At 58.3% G+C, this 17,727-nt stretch overlaps 3 protein-coding genes across 3 annotated transcripts in view; 2 read left to right on the top strand and 1 right to left on the bottom strand.

Moving 5' to 3' along the window:
• The window catches only part of UNC93B1 (unc-93 homolog B1, TLR signaling regulator), a 4,759-nt gene extending 2,406 nt beyond the window's left edge, over positions 1-2,353 (bottom strand). The window contains exon 1 of the mRNA XM_026850271.1: positions 2,347-2,353. The gene's annotated coding sequence lies outside the window, so the exon portion shown is untranslated. The remainder of the gene's footprint in view (positions 1-2,346) is intronic.
• On the top strand, positions 1,789-10,068 carry LOC113481015 (aldehyde dehydrogenase family 3 member B1-like). The gene is made up of 10 exons (XM_026850264.1): positions 1,789-2,220; positions 2,588-2,750; positions 5,212-5,322; positions 6,055-6,175; positions 6,291-6,376; positions 6,587-6,668; positions 6,982-7,368; positions 7,450-7,616; positions 7,820-7,919; positions 9,504-10,068. The coding sequence occupies exons 1-10, from the start codon at positions 2,063-2,065 to the stop codon at positions 9,695-9,697; spliced, it is 1,569 nt and encodes a 522-aa protein (XP_026706065.1). The 5' UTR covers positions 1,789-2,062; the 3' UTR covers positions 9,698-10,068.
• Positions 10,069-10,266: 198 nt separating this feature from the next.
• Positions 10,267-17,561, top strand: LOC113481018 (aldehyde dehydrogenase family 3 member B1-like). The gene is made up of 10 exons (XM_026850266.1): positions 10,267-10,699; positions 10,876-11,038; positions 13,919-14,029; positions 14,146-14,266; positions 14,376-14,461; positions 14,672-14,753; positions 15,194-15,580; positions 15,828-15,994; positions 16,177-16,276; positions 17,232-17,561. The coding sequence occupies exons 1-10, from the start codon at positions 10,614-10,616 to the stop codon at positions 17,423-17,425; spliced, it is 1,497 nt and encodes a 498-aa protein (XP_026706067.1). The 5' UTR covers positions 10,267-10,613; the 3' UTR covers positions 17,426-17,561.
• Positions 17,562-17,727: the final 166 nt, after the last annotated feature.

Genomic DNA, 17,727 nt, shown 5'->3' with positions numbered 1-17,727 from the left:
GGGGGGGGACACTCCATTTTGTGGGTGTGAGGCTGATTTGGGGGGTGGTAGGTCATACACCTCCACTCATCATCCAAAACCCGGGGTCAGGCACGTGGTGATGCTGGGGTGCCCCAGGGCAGGGTGTGGAGGGGGAAATCTCTGTCACGGGCAGGATCTGGCCCAGCCGGTAGCGGAGGATTCTTGAGATGCGGTGGAGGAGCAGCCAGCACCACGTGGGGAGGGTGCTGAGCTGGGAAGGGCCACAGCAGCGGTGCCGGATGCGGCTCCGGGGGCTGCCAGGGAGCAACACCCACCCCAAAAAGAGCCAAGAGGAGCCACGCTGGGGTGCCGGGGGGAAAGGGTTGTTCCTGGGGGGTGCAGGTCTATGGCCCCGAACCTGAGAAGTGGTGGGCAGGGGGGCAGTCTATGGGTGCAGCCCCCCCTGCAGCATGTACCCCTGGGACCAATTTGGGTCCCCAGCACCCTGCAACCCTCAGGTCTGCAGGCGCCTCTGTTCGGGCTCCAGTGACACCAATGGGCAGTGGGTCCACTGGTTTTCCCCATCTCTGGGGGCCGTGCAGAGCATCTCCTCTCCGGTCCCAAATTGGGATGGAGGACCCTGGTACCACCCATGAACCTATTTGGGGTACGGATCCGTTGCTGTCCCTTGAGGGTGGATGTGTGGCATTGTCCAGGGAGGCAGGGGCTGCTCGGGGACAGCTGTGCCCCTCTCAAAACCAGGGTTTCCCCAGGCATCACAGCCAAGCTCATGGTGCCAATCTGAGGTGCTGTTGGGGGGACACACACACATTCCCCTTTCCCTGGGGGGGCGCTGCTGTGGGTCCCCAGAGAGCATGGCCAGGAGGGCTGAGCCCGGGGCACGGTGGCAGGGTGTGTGGGGCAGGGCTGCTGCCCTTCCTGTTTACAAAGCGGGGTAATTAGGGCCTGGCAGGGGGGAATGGGGTGTGCAGTGTTGGGTGTCTGTGGGGTCCCCGTGGGTCAGGATGGTCCCAGAGAGCTATGTAAGGGCTGTCTGTGGGGTCCCCATGGGTCAGGGTGGCTCAGGGAGCAGGGTGGAGGGGGTCCCCGTGGCCCAGGAGAGCAGGGTGAGGGGTATCTGTGGGGTCCCCATGGGTCAGGGTGGCCCAGGGAGCAGGGTGAGGGGTGTCTGTGGGTCCCAGTGGGTCAAGGTTCATGGTGGTGGTTTGGTGGCCATGGGAGTTCCCTGGTGTCACCGTCCTGTGGGGGAGGTCCCATCCCAGGCCTTGTCCCCACTGCCAGCCCCACAGAGGCGGGGCACAGCCCTGCCCGCCCCTGGCTGTGGGGCCTGGCCACCAGCCCCACAGCATTTAGGAGGGGGCTCCCTGAACCTCAGCAGTGCTAGCCTGGCCTCAAGCTCCTCTGGCCACCCCTCAGCACCCCCAGGTAGGCACTGGGAGACTCGGGACCCCCCTATGTGTGGCCCTATGCAGTTGGAGGCTGTGGGGCACTGGGCACCTCACTGGGTGGGTTTGCTTGAGGGGTGGGTGCATGCAGCAGGAAGGGGGGCAGATGTGGGGCTGTGGCTCTGCCTCCCAGCTCTGGGGATGGCTGCACTGCACTGGGGGAGCGATGCCGTCGCCCAAAAGGCAAGCTGAGCTGTGGCAGAACTGGTGCTGGCTCACACGGCCCCACACCAGGGTCCCTGGGGACCCCCGTGGAGCATCTGGAGATGCTGCCCCACATCAGGGTCCCTGAGGTCCCTGTGGGGTGACCCCACATCAGTCCTTGGCCGGAGGTTGGTGGCCATCCCAGAGCACAGGGAGGGCCCGGGAATCTCAGGCATCCCCCGCTGGGTGCACTGGGGCCTCTGGCAGCTGCACTGGGTTGAGTCACCCCATGGCTAGGACAGCCCCGAGCATGAAGTCACCCTTCAAAGGTGCCGTGGGCAGCTCGGGGCACGGGTGGCTGCGGGTTGACTCCTCTTGGGAGCAAGCCGGCATCTCCGGCGTTTCCAGCTCCTGTGTAACCCACCCCGTGTCTCTTCCCCAGGGCCACCACACTCTCCGTGGAGACCAGCAGCTCCTCGCCACAGCTCGGCATGTACCAGTCCCTTGAGCCCTCTGTCCAGCAGACCCCAGGCTATGACAAGTGCAGCTTGGTGGGCAGCAATGCCGGGAAAGCTGCCAGCTGCAGTGCAGGCAGCGGTGCAGGCAGCGGAGGCCTCGGGAAGGGGCTGGAGAACTGCAGTGCCATAGGGTGAGAGTGAGGGGCAGAAGGGAGATGGGGTGCTTGGAGTGAGTGGGTAAGGGGGTGCTGTGGCAGTGCTGGTGGTCCCTGGGTTGGTGCTGGGAGGACAAGTTTGGGGTCTGTGGGCCACCACACCCCAGCGTGGCCCAAGGGAGGAGACAAGGAACAGTGCTGCAGGGGTGATGCTCCTGGCAGCAAGGGGAAGACTCAGGGTGTAGACTCCCTGCCCTCTCTCCAGGGACTCTGGGGCTCCAGTTTGATACTGGGTTGGGGTGATGTGGGGCTGGGGTGATGTGGAGCTCCTCTCCATCCTCACTGGGAGCATGAGGGGCTGGAATGGGGCTGGGAGGTCCTCCAGACACCCTCATCCCTGCAGTGGGAACCCCTACGCCGGGCTGGTGAGGCACCTGCGAGCAACCTGGCTCTCGGGGAAGACGCGGCCCATGGAATATCGTGTGGCACAGCTGGAGGCCCTGGGCCGCTTCTTGGATGAGAAGAAGCAGGACATCCTGGAGGCCACCGCCTCCGACATGGGCAAGGTGAGAGGAATCCGGGGTCGCATCTTTGGGGCCCTTTCTACCCACCCTTCTCTGGGTTTTGCATCTTCCTGGGGGCAGGTGTGGAACTCTGGGCATTGGGATTCCCCTCACTGGAGTCCTGCATCCCCCCTGATGTGCTCCAGGGCTGGTGGGGAGCTCCTGTGGGTGCTGGGTCTGTGGGGACCACCCATGGGTGGTGGGTCCCTGCAGAGCTCCCCACAGCCAGGGTCAGCAGGAGTGTGCGTAGGGCAGGCTTAATGCTGCTAAGCCCATCCCTGCTGCGCTTAAACCGGGCAAAGTCCCCGTTGGCTGCTATGAGGTGGGAACTTCGGTGTTCCCGAGCTTCGCCCCCACGTGTCGAGCTCCTGGTGTCTTCACGTGACCACCACAGAATGTGATGTCCTGGAATTGCTCCTCAGCGGCCTGGTCCCACCGGGGATTATCATCGTTGTGCAACGTGCTGGCCTTGCACATTCCTCCCAGGGCTGCTCAGGGCTCATCGGCCTCGCAGGGACTGGTTTCTCTGGCACGGTGCTGAGCCGTGCGGTGGCATGGGCAGGGACCTGGATGTGGCTCTGGCTGTTGCGGCACGCCAGGAGCTCCCGGATGATCCACTGAGGAAGCAGAAGCATTATCAGCTTGCTTCATCAGTGTCCAGCAGCTTTAGGACCTTTGTCTCCCACTTTTCCCCTTCTCGTGATGTGTGGTGCAGCCCACCTCATGCTTTGCTCACATATTCAGAAATGTTTTCAGAGGCGTGGCTTGCCCCGGTGCAGTATAACTGCTCTTATCTGGTAGAGATAACACTCAGCCCCAAAGGACTTGTATCTGTGGGCGTATCAGCGCAGCAGCCTGTGCCCTCAGACGTGGCTTTCAACACCCTGACATCTCCCAGAGCTCCTAATTGCCTTGTTTGAGGTGAGGGCCTTCTCCTTCAGCCAGAGCTTGGTAGGCATCAACACTTGGAGTGCGTCCTTCATCTCTCCTAATTGTATGTAATTAGAGCCGGTTGTCTAGTAATACGCTTGTTATGCAGCCGGGCCCTCATAGTTAGATGGACAGTTCATCTGGTCTTACGTCTCTGAGGTGGGTACCTCCCTCCAGGGATGCCGGTTTCTGTCCATCAATGATTGAAGGCCCTTGGATGACCTCAGACTTAATATCCCATCTTGCAACCCTCGTGTCCTGTCCAAACCCAGAATGGCTCATCTTTACCGGCAATTTCCTCATCCTCCTAGTGATGCAACTGTCAGCCTGAGCCAAGAGCAGCTCCGTTGCTTCACCTGACATCTGATGGGCCCACCGTGAGCCCTCACGTCGAGGAGCAGCAGCACCTATCCAGGCACTTGAGCAGCATTGGGGAACTGAAGGTCTCTCTCAGCTGGGCTTGGTGGTGGAATGAGAACTTTCCAACCTCAAAGCAGTGTTTTGCTGCAGTGATGGGGGAAGGCTCCTGGCCAGGGATGCTTTGGGGTTGGAGGAGTCCAAAGGATGTTGCGGTGGAGGGTGTCAGCTGCGCCCACTGCGCTTCGCCAACACGGCTTCACAGCGCAGGAGCTTTGCTCCTCCCGCTCTCCAGGGTGACAAGGGGCTTTGCTGAGTTATCTTCTCATATCTTCATGCTTCTCCCACAAGAACAGTCCTGAGCTGTGCCTCGCAGCTGTGCTTACGGCAGCAGGGAGCACCTACCACGGACAGGAAATGCCTCGGCAGCCCCTGCGATCCCGGCTCTGACGTCCCGCCACCTCTCCCGAGTCACTGTCCCTTTAGTCATTGCCTGTTGGGATGGTGTATCTTGGAGAAACCTGCTGGGTTTGTTTAATTCCTCGACTGGGGTGTCTCATCCGACCTGCCTCTCCCAGCCATGTGCTGGCTTGGTGCTGGAACCCCAGCAGCTGTAGGGGTTTGTGCCTGGGATGGGGGTCTGGTGGTGCTCAGCTGAGCTCCATCACAAGGCATTCATTTGTATTTCTCTTGGAACAAAGGAAGGTCTTAAGGTCAGCTTTTGTGCATGGGCTGTAGAAGGGAGCTCAGGGCTTTGCTTCCAGCTCATGTCCCCAAGTGGTGGGGACACAAATGCACCAGTGCCAGAGCACTGTCCTGTCCCAGGACAGCAAAGCGGAGCTGCCTCTGACACCAGTACCAGCTTCTCTGGAGCTCCTGGAGCTCTGGTGACGTTACTTGGTTCCCTCTTGGCTCAGGACCCTGTTGCCAGGTGAGCAGCTGACAGATGCTGAGCTCAGAAGGCTGTTAAATATGTTTTTTTTCCCTCTGGCCATATATATTCATAAAATTCCAGGGACTATGATATTCTGTGAGGATTGCAGGAGGTGACAACAACTTCTGCTTAAAGCTTCTCATGTTCTTCATGGGCAGAAGAGGTGGGAGATGTCTCCTGTGGAAAGGGAGGAGATGGGGTTGGTGTTGGGGTGATGCTCATGGGATATCTGTCTGTCTCCAGCCGTCCTTTGAGGCTTACTTCACTGAGATCCTCCTCTGCAAGAACGAGCTCAATAACACCCTGAATAACCTGTGCCACTGGATGAAGGACGAGCATGTGGACAAGAATCTGGTAAGGCTGAAGCTCCAGGCTGACCTTGAAGGGAAGAGGGGGTGGTGAATTACCAGTAGGGACAGGGAAGGGATCTTACCCCTGTGCTCGGCACTGGTGAGGCCGCCCCTCAATGAATGAGTTCAGTTTTGGGCCCCTCACCTCAAAAAGGCCATTGAATAACTCGAGCGTGTCCAGAGAAGGGCAACGGAGCTGGTGCAGGGTCTGGAGCACAGGTCTGCTGGGGAGCGGCTGAGGGAACTGGGGGGGTTTAGTCTGGAGAAGAGGAGGCTGAGGGGAGACCTCATGGCCCTCTACAGCTCCCTGACAGGAGGGTGCAGAGAGCTGGGGATGAGTCTCTTGAACCAAGGAACAAGCGCCAGGACAAGAGGGAATGGCCTCAAGCAGCACCAGGGCAGGGTCAGGCTGGCTCTGAGGAAGGATTTCTTTGCAGAAGGGGCTGTTGGGCGTTGGAATGGGCTGCCCAGGGCAGGGGGGGAGTCCCCATCCCTGGAGGGGTTGAAGAGTCGGGTTGACCCAGCGCTGAGGGATCTGGTGGAGCTGAGAATGGTCAGCATGAGGTTCATGGTTGGACTGGAGGAGCTTCAAGGTCTTTTCCAACCCAGATGATTCTGGGATTCTGTAAACTGGTGGGAAAGAGCTGAGTGGGCTGGGGAGGACAGTGCTGCGTGCTGGACTGTGGTGGGGCAGTAGGTGCCGGGCCTGGTGTTGAGGTCATGGCCTTTCTTGCAGGTGACGCAGCTGGACTCAGCCTTCATCCGCAAGGACCCGTACGGGGTGGTGCTCATCATCGCGCCCTGGAACTACCCCATCCACCTCTTCCTCGTGCCCCTCATCGGGGCCATCGCTGCTGGTGAGCTGAACCTAGAGGATCATGCCCAGCACGGCACCTTGTCCCCAGGCTGGGGGGGCCAGAAGGGCTGGTGGTCACCATGTCACTGTGCTGATGGCCTGTCTCCCCCCGGCAGGTAACTGTGTCATTGTCAAACCCTCTGAGACGTCCAAGAACACAGAAAGAGTTGTTGCTGAAATGCTGAGCTGCTACCTGGACAACGTAAGCAGCTTTCCCTGACCCTGTCCCAGGGCTGTGCTGTCCCCAACCCTCTCGTACACACACCAGCACTACCCTGAGGGGTTTCAGGTGCTGCTGTACCTCCTTCCCCCACATGCAGCTGGTGCCCACCAGGCTGCTGGTGGGGGGGACATGGACAGCATGGCCCTGGGAAGATGCTGACAGCAGGGGACCCTCCCTCTCCTTTTTCAGGACTGCTTTGCTGTGGTGACGGCCGGCGTGCAGGAGACCACCATGCTGCTGGAGAACAAGTTTGACTACATCTTCTTCACTGGTATGTCCCACAGGCCAGAGCAGAGCATTTTTTGTGCGGTGAGAAAGAGGGGTTCCCTCTGACAACGTGCCTTACTCTGCTCCTCACGCAAGACAGCAGGCAGCCTGCCTGCAGAGAGGCCCCCTTGCCTGCCCATGAAGGTGGCATGGCTTGTGTTGGGGATCTGGTGGCAGGATCCGTTGGAAGATCTGGCGGGTGTGTTTCCGAGGCTCGGGGGGGACTCGGTGCATTTCCCCTGGCCCCGGCTCCCCAGAGAACCACGTCCCGCAGCCAGTGGGATCTTCACCACGATGCATCTCTTCCCTGCCGGCAGGCAGCACCTCGGTGGGCAGGATCATCATGACAGCTGCTGCCAAGCACCTGACGCCGGTGACACTGGAGCTGGGGGGCAAGAACCCCTGTTATGTGTCTGACACCTGCGATGTGCAGAACGTGGCCCGACGGGTGGCCTGGGGCCGCTTCTTCAACGCGGGACAGACCTGCATCGCGCCCGACTACGTGCTGTGCAGTGTGGAGATGCAGGAGAAGCTGATGCCTGCCTTGCGTGAGGCCATCACTGAGTTTTTTGGCTCCAACCCTCGGGAATCCCCTGATTTCGGCCGCATCATGGGGGACAAGCAGTTCCGCCGTATCCGGGCTCTGCTGTGCAGCGGGCGCGTGGCTATCGGAGGACAGACGGACGAGAAGGAGCGTTACATTGGTGAGGGCCTGGGGTCTGGGGTTTGTGGGCCCACCCGTGTATGTGCCTGGGGTGACTTGTTGCTCTAACCCTTCTCCACAGCTCCCACGGTGCTGGCGGATGTGCTGCCCTCTGACCCTGCCATGCAAGAGGAGATCTTTGGCCCCATCCTCCCCATCGTCGTTGTGGCCAACATGGATGAAGCCATTGACTTTATCAACGCACGCTCGCAGCCGTTGGTCATCTATGCCTTCTCCTGCGACAGCAAGGTGTGTGCAGTTCTACAGGGCAGAAGGTGGATGAGGGAAATGAGGTGGTGGAGTCAGTGACCACCTTGGCGATGCTCTGAGGGGTCTTTTGAGCCCAGCCGCTCCGAGACAGTGGCATGATGAATGAGTTGGGTGATGTTTGTCAAGTGCTGCTCATGGAGCCAAGGTGCGAGATCCACGTCCACCTTCTGTTTCCCTCCCAGGTGGTGAACCAGGTGCTGGAGCGCACAAGCAGCGGTGGCTTCTGTGGCAACGACACCTTGATGCACGTGACCTTGACCTCACTGCCCTTTGGTGGGATCGGTAGGTCCAAATCCCCCAGTCTGCCAGCTCCTGGCCAATGTGAGCCAGGTGTGATCCTTCCCCTGTTGCTGAGCTGTGGCCGCAGTGAGGAGGGGTCTTGGGGAAGATGGGGTATCTGGGTCCAGGGGGCTTAATGTTTTGTCAGAAAATCCAGGTAGGCCCCCACCAGAAGCCCTTTGCATCTCTGCACCAGGGCTCTGTGGCTTTGTTTCTGCTGAACACGGAACACTCTGAGGTTTCTTCTCTCTGTTCAAGTGAATCATTGCAAATTCTTCATGTAGAGAGCCGTGAAATCTCTAAATTATTTCCCTGGTATTTCTGAGCAACGTGGGCATGGTGAGTGAATTCTGTGCCGGGGTGGGGTTCCTGCCCTCCTCAGGCACACCTGGGAGCTCCTCAAGTGCTGTTCCTGTCGGTCTGTCCGTTGCTCTGCCCCTCGGGTGGGAGCACATCCAGCTTGAGCCGCTCCCTCCTGCAGACAGTGAGGTGCTGGATAGGAGCCCTTAATGTCACTCAGGATCTGGCTTGTACGTTCATTCTACCTTTTAGGAGTAAATATGGGCAAAACACTTATAAATGTTTGGAGAACCTAACTGTGGTAACTTGGGGATTGTCCTGGGTAAAGAGGGAGAGTTTCTGCTCTCCAGGGGCAACAACAATTGTTTTCTCAGGTGAAAAGCGAGGTCTGCCCAGCCCTGGGCCCTGGTTGTAACATTGTCCAGGGAAGAGCACAGGAATACAGGGAGCTGCTGCTGCTGTTTCCCAGCGATACTTTCCCAGGCTCCTGGTCTCTTCCCCAGAATTTTCCCTGGGGAAAATATCTCAGTTTTATGCTGCACGTGCCCAGCATCTCTGTCAGGGCTGAGGGCTGATTCAGACATAATAGGACACCGCGACAGCAAAGCACAATTAATTCCTTGCCTGACTGTGGCTCAGGGAACAATTTTTGGTGGTTCCCATCCTATAACTTATCTTTATGGAAATGATTCAGACAAAGGGACTCAAATTATCCAGTGAAGCCATTTTTATAGCAGTCCAGTCAGGTGAAGGGTCTGAAGTCATCAGGGTGAGATGGCGCTTGCCAAAGCTTCCATGGTAGCTTGGATGTGAAGTCACTGGGCTGTTAACCATGATGTGCAACCTCGAGCTTAAACCAGCCGCAGGAATTGGGGGAACTGACATTGCCAATGTGCTTCCAATTTTTTTAAGATCTTTGGGAAGAAGCTGCCCTTTGTAGGGGCCACACTGGCAGCTCCTAACGGGGGGTAGGTATGGTAGAGCACTGTAGAGGTTAGAGAAGGAAATGGAGCCTTGTAGACCCAGCAAAATTTATGTAGATACATGTAGGCAGTAAAAATAACACACCAGGGGTAAGCTGCGGAAGGACTTGCTGGACTGAGTAGCCGTAGAGCTGGAAAAGGGGCAGGGAAGGGTGAGATCTCCGCCACCGCGTCCCCCCGTTGCTCAGCAACAGGAGCGTTTGCATTGAGCAAAGCCTGTGAAGTTTGCTGTGTCTCGCCGCTGCTCGGCGTGGGCAGGACTAAGAGTCCCGTAGCAAGTTTGGACCTGTGCTGTGCATTGCAGGAAACAGCGGTTTGGGGAAATACCACGGTAAATTCACCTTTGACACCTTCACCCACCACCGCGGCTGCCTGCACCGCAACATGGGCCTGGAAGCCCTCAACGCCCTGCGCTACCCACCCTACAGCCAGCAGAAGCTGGGGCTGCTGACCGCCACCTTCGAGATCAAGCGTAAGGGCACGTGTACGCTGCTCTGAGCATCCCCTGCCGCTCACAGACTCGTGGCGGGGGGAGGATGGACATTCCTGGCTGGGTCTCCTGCCACTGGGGTGCAAAACCCCCCCTCTGCAGCACCGTAGTCCATGTCTTTTTGCCTCGCTGCCACCCTGCTGCACATGGGATGGCACGGACGGACATCTTGCTCCTCCTGAGCTGCCTCAGCTCCGGACTGTTTGCCACATCTGAAATGGCAAAAAGTTCTGGGTTTTTTTTGCCCTGTACTTCGAGAAACGGTTCCTGCCAGGCTGAGGACCGGCTGTTAGCCCCACCACCTCTTAGATGGACCTTTCCTTTGCTTTTCCTCGGTGCCGGTTGTTGCTTTTCCCTCCGCCTGTAGTAAAGACATTGCATTGAACTCTCCTGCGTGGCCTCACCTTGCGCCTCCTTCACCCAGCTTTTGGGGGGAAACCAGGCAAGAATCTGGCAGCTGGCCGGATACCCAGACCCTCCCCATCCGTCCCCCTGCCACCCTCAGCCCCACTATCACACCCTGCCGGGGTTGTGTGCAGGGCTGCGTAGCAGTGGGGTGCCCCGGGGTTGGGTTTGGGGTGCGTTTTGCATCCCAAGTGGTTTGGAGTGGAGCCAGTGGTGACTCATAGTGGGGCTGGCAGCCAAGGGGCAGAGCAGGAAACGAGCAGCCTCCCTCCTCTGAGGGAGAGCGGGTTGTAGCGGGGACTGGGGTGGCTGCCTGCACCCCGCCTGCCCCACGACTCGGCAGGATCCCAGTTGCGGTGCTGGGGTCCCCGAGGCCACCTCCTGGGGGGGGTTAAAACAGCCCGTTAGCTGGGGTGGGGAACCTGCAGTTCGCATCCCAAACGGCACGAGACCGCCGGCTGCCTGTCTGACCCCTGGGCAACCCCAGCATAACTCACCCTGTGCCGCTCCCGTGGGACCATGGACACCGGCAGCAGCGGGGCCAGAAAAGTCCCGGAGGATGATGGTGGCAGCAGGAAGGGGAGCACAGACGGCGATGCTGCGAGGTGAGAGCGTGTGGCCAGGACAGAGGGGAGGCAGGAGGGGTGCAGATGCTCTGCCCTCACCCCACGGCTTCAGTTTGGTGCGAGGCTGGAGCAATGTGGAGCTCCTCTCTCATCACTGGGAGCACGAGGGGCTGGAATGGGGCTGGGGGGTCCCCCTGACACCCTCATCCCTGCAGTGGGAACCCCTACGCCGGGCTGGTGAGGCGCCTGCGAGCAACCTGGCTCTCAGGGAAGACGCGGCCCATGGAATATCGTGTGGCACAGCTGGAGGCCCTGGGCCGCTTCTTGGATGAGAAGAAGCAGGACATCCTGGAGGCCACCGCCTCCGACATGGGCAAGGTGAGAGGGGGACCAGGAACTGGGGGACCCCATGGCTGGAGGAGCCGGGGGCTGCCCTGCCTGCAGCCCTGCCTGCAGTGTGGGCAGAGCGGGGCCATGGGGACTGTCCATCTGTAATTTAGCATTCCCAGCCTTAGTTTATCTCTCTTCTGGGTAGGTTCATCCCCAACTCCTGTCACCCCCTCTGCGTCCTCCCTGCCTTGGATTTTCCACCAAACGTTGTCCGAATTCCCCTCTCCCAGTGCTCAGTTGCAGCTCTCAGAGCCCTGACCCCCAGCTTTGCATCGTCCCCTGCCTCTTTGCTCCCCCTCTCCCATGTCGGGGTAGAGAGCAGAGCAGACCCATCCCCTGCATGTCCAAAAGTCCTCAGAGAGCTCCACCACCCCCCTTCCCACCCCCCAGCTCGATAGTTCCCCCTCTGGTCCAGCTCATCCACCCACATCCAGAGCCTCACACCCCACTCAGGGCTCATCATTTGTTGTTCTACACCCTCAACTTCCCTCCACATACCCTCCCCACCCTCACCGCACTCTGGATCGGGGGGATCCACATAATTTGTTCTATTTTTAAGCAGCCAGCTCTTTTGCTGAGAGCAGACCTGGCTTAGTAATCCCCTGCTCATCCCTAGCTCACACAAGGAGCAAGATCAAAAGGTCTGTCTGGCCCAGGCTTGCAAAAGGATGCTCAGAAACAGGGTGAACACAGACAATACTTACAAATATTTTTGGAAGGCAGCAGTGCTGCCTCCTGTCTGCATCCTTCTGCCTGCTGTTCATCCAACCTCTTCGTACAGGCCTGGGGAGGAGTGGCTGGAAGCTGCCAGTCAGAGAGGGACCTGTGGGGGTTCTTTGCCAGCCAGCTGAACAGGAGCCAGCAGTGTGCCCAGGTGGCCAGTGGTATCCTGGCTTGTATCATCAATAGCGTGGCCAGCAGGGACAGGGAAGGGATCTTACCCCTGTGCTCGGCACTGGTGAGGCCGCCCCTCGAAGACTGGGTTCAGTTTTGGGCCCCTCACCCCAAAAAGGCCGTTGAATGACTCGAGCGTGTCTAGAGAAGGGCAACGGAGCTGGTGCAGGGTCTGGAGCACAGGTCTGCTGGGGAGCAGCTGAGGGAACTGGGGGGGTTTAGTCTGGAGAAGAGGAGGCTGAGGGGAGACCTCATGGCCCTCTACAGCTCCCTGACAGGAGGGTGCAGAGAGGGGGGATGAGTCTCTTGAACCAAGAAACAAGAGGGAATGGCCTTAAGCTGTGCCAGGGCAGGGTCAGGCTGGCTCTGAGGAAGGATTTCTTTGCAGAAGGGGCTGTTGGGCGTTGGAATGGGCTGCCCAGGGCAGGGGGGGAGTCCCCATCCCTGGAGGGGTTGAAGAGTCGGGTTGACCCAGCGCTGAGGGATCTGGTGGAGTTGAGAATGGTCAGCATGAGGTTCATGGTTGGACTCGAGGATCTTCGAGGTCTTTTCCAACCCAGATGATTCTGGGATTCTTAAAAACTCATTGGACCCTTCCTGGTCGCTGTTCCTCTGCTTCTTCTTTCTTCTACTCTACAGTGAGGTACCAGGCTCGGTGTTTTCCAGCCTCAACTTGGAAAGCCCCAGCCCAAACCCAGCTGCTCCAGCCCACCTGAGACACACCGCTCACCCCAATGCCCACCACAGCGGGCTGAGAGCCATCGTTAGAGTTGGTTATGCTTCCTTATTTGCCTGAGGTTCCCTTTTCCTTGGAAGAGCCATCCAGTGTGTTGGTCTGCTCATGTTATCCCCTTACTCTCTCCCTGGAAGGGCAGCCCAGCTTCTCCCTTGGTCCTGCTTCTCGTCCCGACGTCATGCCAAGCCAAGTGCCCGCGCTGCTCCCCAACTCTTCGCCCTTTGGGCTCCCTCTCTGCATGACCGTCGCTCCTCCCGCCCTGCTGAGAACAACCTTTGCTTCCTCCGCTCCCTCCTTCCGAGACTCTGTTGTGGATCTCCTCCCCACTTTCTCAGCTCACTAACAAAAAGCCCTCCACAAACAGGTTCCAAAATCTGGATATTCCCTTTTCTCCTGTATTTCCTCCTAAATCTTGACACCTGGGTGGTGGATATCCCCCAGGACCGGCTGGTTTTATCCTTTAAACCTGCCACTTCCCCCCTGAGTCCCTGTCCACCTTTGCCTGCCACCGTACCCCTGGGTGAGAAGAAACCCAACTGTGGGACAAACACTGAGGGGTCCCCTCTTGATCGGAGGTGAGGAGCTGCTGACAGAGCCCACCTCGGCACCGGTGCTATTCCCACACCGATGACACCTCCACAGAGCAAAAGTCAAAGCCAGGTGAAGGGGGGTGGTGGCAGGATTTGCACCCGGATGTCTTCCAAGCTTTTATTGATGGGGCTAAATCTTTGAAGACTTAGCTCAGTTGATCTCTGGCAGGTTGTAAAAACCAGTCTGTCCTGCTGGTGTCCATCAACTTCTTTTGTTTGCGTGTTTGCGTGTGAAAACACACATGCTAGAAAACGGGGTTGTGACTTGAGATGCTCTTGTCTCCACAAGATTCAGTAGCCAGACCAGCCCTTTCTTCCCCCAAACACCACCACTCACTTCACAGACCCCTCCCCTCCCCAAATTCTTACTTTTCCTGAACCTCAGCTGAGCTCCCAGCAGGGAAAACCTGGCTGCAGGCAGGTTACTGCCCACAGGACAGGCCTGGTGATGCTGCAACAGGATACCCTTTCCCCGTGGCATGCTGTGCTGTGCAGCTTGGGGATGAGAGCGAACTGTGCATCCACCGTGGGACAGGAAGGGCTTGGGGGCCTAAATCCTGAATAAAAATAAATAAATAAATATGCAGAGTGGGGCTAAGAGGTGCTGCAGCACGTGCAGAGCTGACGCGTAGGGTGCTCTGTCCCCAGCCGCCCTTCGAAGCTGAATTCACCGAGATCCTCCTCTGCAAGAACGAGCTCCATGAGACACTGAACAACTTGTCCCACTGGATGAAGGACAAGCACGTGGACAAGAATCTGGTAAGGAGGGAAAACGAGGGAGAGGATGCGGGTCAGGACCCCCTTGGCCAGGCAGATATGGGTAGGGTGTGGACATGATGGCAGTGGGGGAAAGGAGACTCTGGGGTGTCCTGCAGGTGACGCAGCTGGACTCGGCCTTCATCCGCAAGGACCCGTATGGGGTGGTGCTCATCATCGCGCCCTGGAACTACCCCATCTACCTTCTCCTGGTGCCCCTCATCGGGGCCATCGCTGCTGGTAAGCTGAACCTGGAGAATCCAGGCCATGCTGGTCCCCAGGCTGGGGGCGGCCAGAAGGGCTGGTGGTCACCATGTCACTGCATGACGGCCTGTCTCTCCCCCGGCAGGTAACTGTGTCATTGTCAAACCCTCAGAGATGACCAAGAACTCAGAGAGACTTGTGGCTGAAGTGCTGCCCAGCTACCTGGACAATGTAAGCAGCTCTCCCTGGCCCCGTCCAAGGGCCGTGCTGTCCCCAAACCTCCTGTGCACACACCAGCACCATGCCCGGAGGTTTTAGGTGCTGCTGTACCTCCTTCCCCCATGCGCAGCTGGTGCCCACCAGGCTGCTGGTAGGGGGGACATGGACAGCATGGCCCTGGGAAGATGCTGACAGCAGGGGACCCTCCCTCTCCTTTTTCAGGACTGCTTTGCCGTGGTGACGGCCGGCGTGCAGGAGACCACTATGCTGCTGGAGAACAAGTTTGACTACATCTTCTTCACCGGTATGTCCCACCAGCCAGAGCAGAGCATTTTTTGTGCAGTGAGAAAAAGGGGTTCCCTCTGACACCCTGCTGTGGCTTACCCTGCTCCTCATGCAAGACAGCAGGCAGCCTGCCTGCAGAGAGGCCCCTTTGCCTGACCATGAAGGCGGCACAGCTTGTTGTGTCAAGGACCTGGTGGCCAGATCCAGCGCAGGATTTGCCACAGACCTGTCAGGATCTAACAACCATATCTGGGTTTTGTAATGGCTGAACTGGGGGATGCAGTAGAGCTGGAGAGGGTTCTGGGGGCGCAGGCTCAGCCCTGAGCTGCACACCAAGGTGGGTGCAGGATAGGAGTGGGACTTGATGTATCTCCTCTGGCTGCTCATCAGGCGAAGCCCATGGGTCGGGCTGTAGCATGGTTGTATCCTCCCTGTGATGCATCTTTTCCTGGCCCACAGGCAGCTCCTCTGTGGGGAGGATTGTGATGGCAGCTGCTGCCAAGCACCTGACGCCGGTGACACTGGAGCTGGGGGGCAAGAACCCCTGTTACGTGTCTGACACCTGCGACGTGCAGAACGTGGCCCAGCGGGTGGCCTGGGGTCGCTTCTACAATGCGGGACAGACCTGCATCGCACCCGACTACGTGCTGTGCAGTGTGGAGATGCAGAAGAAGCTGCTGCCTGCTCTGGATAAGGCTATCACTGATTTTTATGGCCCCAAGCCTCAGGAATCCCCTGATTTTGGCCGCATTGTCGGGGACAAGCACTTCCAGCGGGTGCAGACGCTGCTGCGCAGTGGGCGTGCGGTCATCGGAGGACAGACGGATGAGAAGGAGCGTTACATCGGTGAGAGCTTGGACTTCACCCAAGTCTTCATCTTTCAGTGGGGTGGACTTGGATCTTGGAGAGGGTCTTGCAGCCGAAGGGGATGTTCTAGATGGAAGTGACATTTAGGGGAGGTTTGCAGGGGAATGGGGCAGCTTGGCAAGGTGTCTGTCCTATCTTAGAGGAGGTATGGGACTTGGCGAGAGGACTGAGGTGTCATCTCCAACCTCCAGGCATGGCTAATGCCTTCGGGTTTCTTTCTCTGCAGCTCCCACGGTGCTGGTGGATGTGCAGCCCTCTGATCCGATCATGCAGGAGGAGATCTTCGGCCCCATCCTGCCCATTGTCACTGTAGCCAACATGGACAAAGCCATTGACTTCATTAATAGCCATGAGCGGCCGCTGGTTGTGTACGCCTTCTCCTCCAATGACAAGGTAGAGTGTACATGTCAGGGATATGCTTGCCCCATGCCCCTTGGCAAGTGTATTCAGCCTTGTTCAGGCTCCAGGAGTTTTTTTTGAGAGGCAGAGAGCCCTGGTTGTGGGGGATAGATTGCAGCTGGAGGGGTGGGAACAGGGTGCGAGATCCACACCCACCTTCTCTGTCTCCCTCCCAGGTGGTGAAACAGGTGCTGGAGCGTACAAGCAGCGGTGGCTTCTGCGGTAATGACACCCTGATGCACGTGACCTTGACCTCGCTGCCCTTTGGTGGGATCGGTAGGTCCAAATCCCCCAACCTGCTGGCCCCTGGCCAATGAGAGCCGGCCATGATCCCACCCCTGGTGCTGAGCTGTGTGGGCCATGACGAGGAGCGGTCTCGGGGGAGATGGGGCAAGCAGGCCTGAGCCCTGGGTTCAGAGAGATTAATGCTCTGTTGGAAAATCCTTCTGAACCAGGTAGAGCCCCACCAGAAGCCCTCTGCTTTGCTGCACCAGGGCTGAGCTCTGGGGCTTTTTTCTGCTCCACCTGTGTTCAGCACTCTGAGGTACCTTCTCCCCATGTTTGCCATCCCAAGCACATTATTCCTTGCGTATGTGGAAATTTCTTGTTTAAAAGACAGGGAATTTTGAATGTGGCCACCACAGAAACATCTCTAGACCTTTCTTTCCACACACAGTGCCTCTGCAGGGTGCCGACAGCCAGCCTGTCACACTCATCCCACTGCTGTGCTACCCCTTGTCTCTGCAGGAGGGAACTTGGAAATTGTCACTTTACCACCGTTTTCAGGAATTCAGAACTTCAGTTTTTCATGGATCTCCATTTTGGACTGTGGGTCTGAACCCAACTTCCTATGAAATCCCAAATGTACACATGTTCCTTTATGCAATGCAGGTCTTGAGGAGTTTATTGAGGAGTAAACAGCAGGGGCTCCAGCTCACAGCACAGATACTATGAGGGTGAAAACTTCAGAAGCATTTGCCATCATCCCACCTCAGATCTAACAAATCACCCAAGGGTGATATTTTTAAAGGCAAACTTACTTATATGTGTGCAATTTCTGACGGCCCTCCCTCTTGCTTCACGCGAAGCTCTTGTAAACCTGCGGGCCTTGAAAAGGTCTAAATTTCATTCTGAACCTTTTTGCTGAAGTTTCCCGCTGGAAAGAGGCAGCCAAGGAGGCTGTTGCTTCGCTTCCTAGTGTCCAATCGGGGCCCTGTGCTGTGCATTGCAGGAAACAGCGGTTTGGGGATGCAGCACGGCAAATTCACCTTCGACACCTTCACCCACCACCGCGGCTGCCTGCACCGCGGCATGGGCCGGGAGGCCCTCAACGCCCTGCGCTACCCGCCCTACAGCCAGCAGAAGCTGGGGCTCGTCCGCGCCGCCTCCGAGGTGAAGCGCAAGGGCAGCTGCATCCTGCTCTGAGGAGCCGCTGCCATGCTGCCTCCTGCTGCCGGGAGCGGCGGTCCTGGGGGGCCAGGGGCAATAAAAGGTATTTCCTTGAAACCGATGACCTCCCGCTGCTCGCCACCGAGCGCCGCGCCGCTGCGCTAAGCATCCACTTCCGCAAAACTTCGGACCCGCCCCGCCGCCTCAGGACTGACCAATCGCCGCGCCGCTCGGCCGCCGCCCCGCCCAATCCTCGGAGCTCCCACCCATATTCCGACGCACTCTCCTACGTCTGACCAATGGGAAGCGAGTCTGGCGTTGCCTGCCCCGCCCTCCCC

Source organism: Athene cunicularia (assembly GCF_003259725.1).
Source record: "Athene cunicularia isolate RWA chromosome 5 unlocalized genomic scaffold, athCun1 chr5_part2, whole genome shotgun sequence".
NCBI classification, from domain to species: domain Eukaryota; kingdom Metazoa; phylum Chordata; class Aves; order Strigiformes; family Strigidae; genus Athene; species Athene cunicularia.
The sequence above is the reverse complement of the archived record's forward strand: the minus strand, read 5'-3'. Positions and strand labels throughout refer to the sequence as shown.

What these genes read in the sequence shown, in the direction of transcription:
- LOC113481015 (XM_026850264.1), top strand. Translation starts at nt 2,063, where the DNA reads ATGTACCAGTCCCTTGAGCCCTCTGTCCAGCAGACCCCAGGCTATGAC. An exon ending in CATCGGGGCCATCGCTGCTG is followed by an intron (nt 6,176 to 6,290) that starts GTGAGCTGAACC and finishes TCCCCCCGGCAG; the next exon opens with GTAACTGTGTCATTGTCAAA. An exon ending in CGAGAAGGAGCGTTACATTG is followed by an intron (nt 7,369 to 7,449) that starts GTGAGGGCCTGG and finishes CCTTCTCCACAG; the next exon opens with CTCCCACGGTGCTGGCGGAT.
- LOC113481018 (XM_026850266.1), top strand. Translation starts at nt 10,614, where the DNA reads ATGGACACCGGCAGCAGCGGGGCCAGAAAAGTCCCGGAGGATGATGGT. An exon ending in TGACTACATCTTCTTCACCG is followed by an intron (nt 14,754 to 15,193) that starts GTATGTCCCACC and finishes CCTGGCCCACAG; the next exon opens with GCAGCTCCTCTGTGGGGAGG. An exon ending in CCTTCTCCTCCAATGACAAG is followed by an intron (nt 15,995 to 16,176) that starts GTAGAGTGTACA and finishes TCTCCCTCCCAG; the next exon opens with GTGGTGAAACAGGTGCTGGA.